The following is a 1,341-nucleotide window of genomic DNA, read 5'->3' on the forward strand; positions in this document are numbered from 1 at the left end:
TTTCTGACATTCATATAATATTATTATAATAATAATAATAAACAAACAATATTTGCAAAAATTAATTTCAATTATTTATTTCATAAAACATTGTTCAATGCATATGCTTTAAATGGCACTAATCCCAACATAGATTTCATGGGTCCTTTTCCATCATCGCATAATAATAAATATATATTTTTGGTTGTGGATTACTTTTTGAAGTGGGTGGAAGTAGCAGCAACCTCAACAAATTATGGTAAGGTGGTTATAAACTTCCTTCACAAGAACACATTCACCTACTTTGGCACTCCCCAAGCTATACTTAGTGATAAAGGGAGAGTTATTTATGCAATAAGAGTTTCGATGCCTTGTGTGCAAGACATGGCGTTTGGCACGAAATCTCTCTAGCTTACAATCCTCAATCAAATGGACAAGCTAAAACTTCTAATAGAGGGGTTAAAAGTATCCTTGAGAAAACAGTGAATAGCTCCCGAAAAGATTGGTCCAAGAAATTAGATGATGCACTATGGGCATATCGAATGACATTCAAAACTCACATTGGTATGTCGCCTTATAGGCTAGACTTTGGGAAGGCATGTCACTTACCTGTTGAGATGGACCATCATACATTTTGGGCCAAGAAGAGGTTGAATATGGATACAAAGGCAGTGGGAGAGAAAAGGTTGTTGCAATTGAAAAAATTAGAAGAATTCATCAATGAGGCCTATGAGAATGCAAAAATATACATGGAACGTTCCAAGGCATGGCATGATAAGAACCTTATTATGAAGGAATTCCAACCGGGGCAACAAGTTCTTCTATTCAATTCAAGGTTGAAACTATTTTTGGGAAATCTTAAGTCAAGATGGTCAGGACCTTACTCAGTAGTGAAATTTTTTCCTTACGATGCAGTTGAAGTCTATAATGAGAAGACTGACAACTTCAAAGTGAATGGGCAAAGGTTGAAGCCATACTTCGTTGGTCCATACGATCAAGCCAAATTTATCATCCTATTGGATTAGTTATGAAGAAGAGTTCATTGTCTGGGTAAATGACGTTAACAACAATGCCCTTGGGAGGTATCCCAATCTTTTTATAGTTTTGTTATTTACGTTTGTTGACCCTCGAATTATCCAACGACACGGAGTAAAATATACGACAAAATGTAGAACGATGCTTGAAAAGATAATCAAATGGAAAAGGGAAAAAACACCAAGGAATTATAGTGGTTCGGCCCCAAAGATTGGTAACAACCTACGTCCACTTAGTGTATTGTTATTATTGAACTTCAAAGCCGTGATAAAAAAACTAGGGTTCTTTGAGTTTCACAAACCTTGGAAGGATTACAATAGAATGATG

General features: G+C 35.8%; 1 protein-coding gene across 1 annotated transcript; it reads left to right on the top strand.

The window, feature by feature from the left end:
• Window positions 1-545: 545 nt before the first annotated feature.
• Window positions 546-1,004, top strand: LOC133792226 (uncharacterized). Its single transcript, XM_062230136.1, has one exon. The coding sequence runs from the start codon at window positions 546-548 to the stop codon at window positions 1,002-1,004; it is 459 nt and encodes a 152-aa protein (XP_062086120.1).
• The last annotated feature ends 337 nt before the right edge of the window (window positions 1,005-1,341 follow it).

This window comes from Humulus lupulus, chromosome 7 (assembly GCF_963169125.1).
Source record: "Humulus lupulus chromosome 7, drHumLupu1.1, whole genome shotgun sequence".
Taxonomy (NCBI): Eukaryota; Viridiplantae; Streptophyta; class Magnoliopsida; order Rosales; family Cannabaceae; genus Humulus; species Humulus lupulus.

Excerpts from the sequence above, each read along its gene's own strand:
- LOC133792226 (XM_062230136.1), top strand. The coding sequence starts at position 546 with ATGTCGCCTTATAGGCTAGACTTTGGGAAGGCATGTCACTTACCTGTT.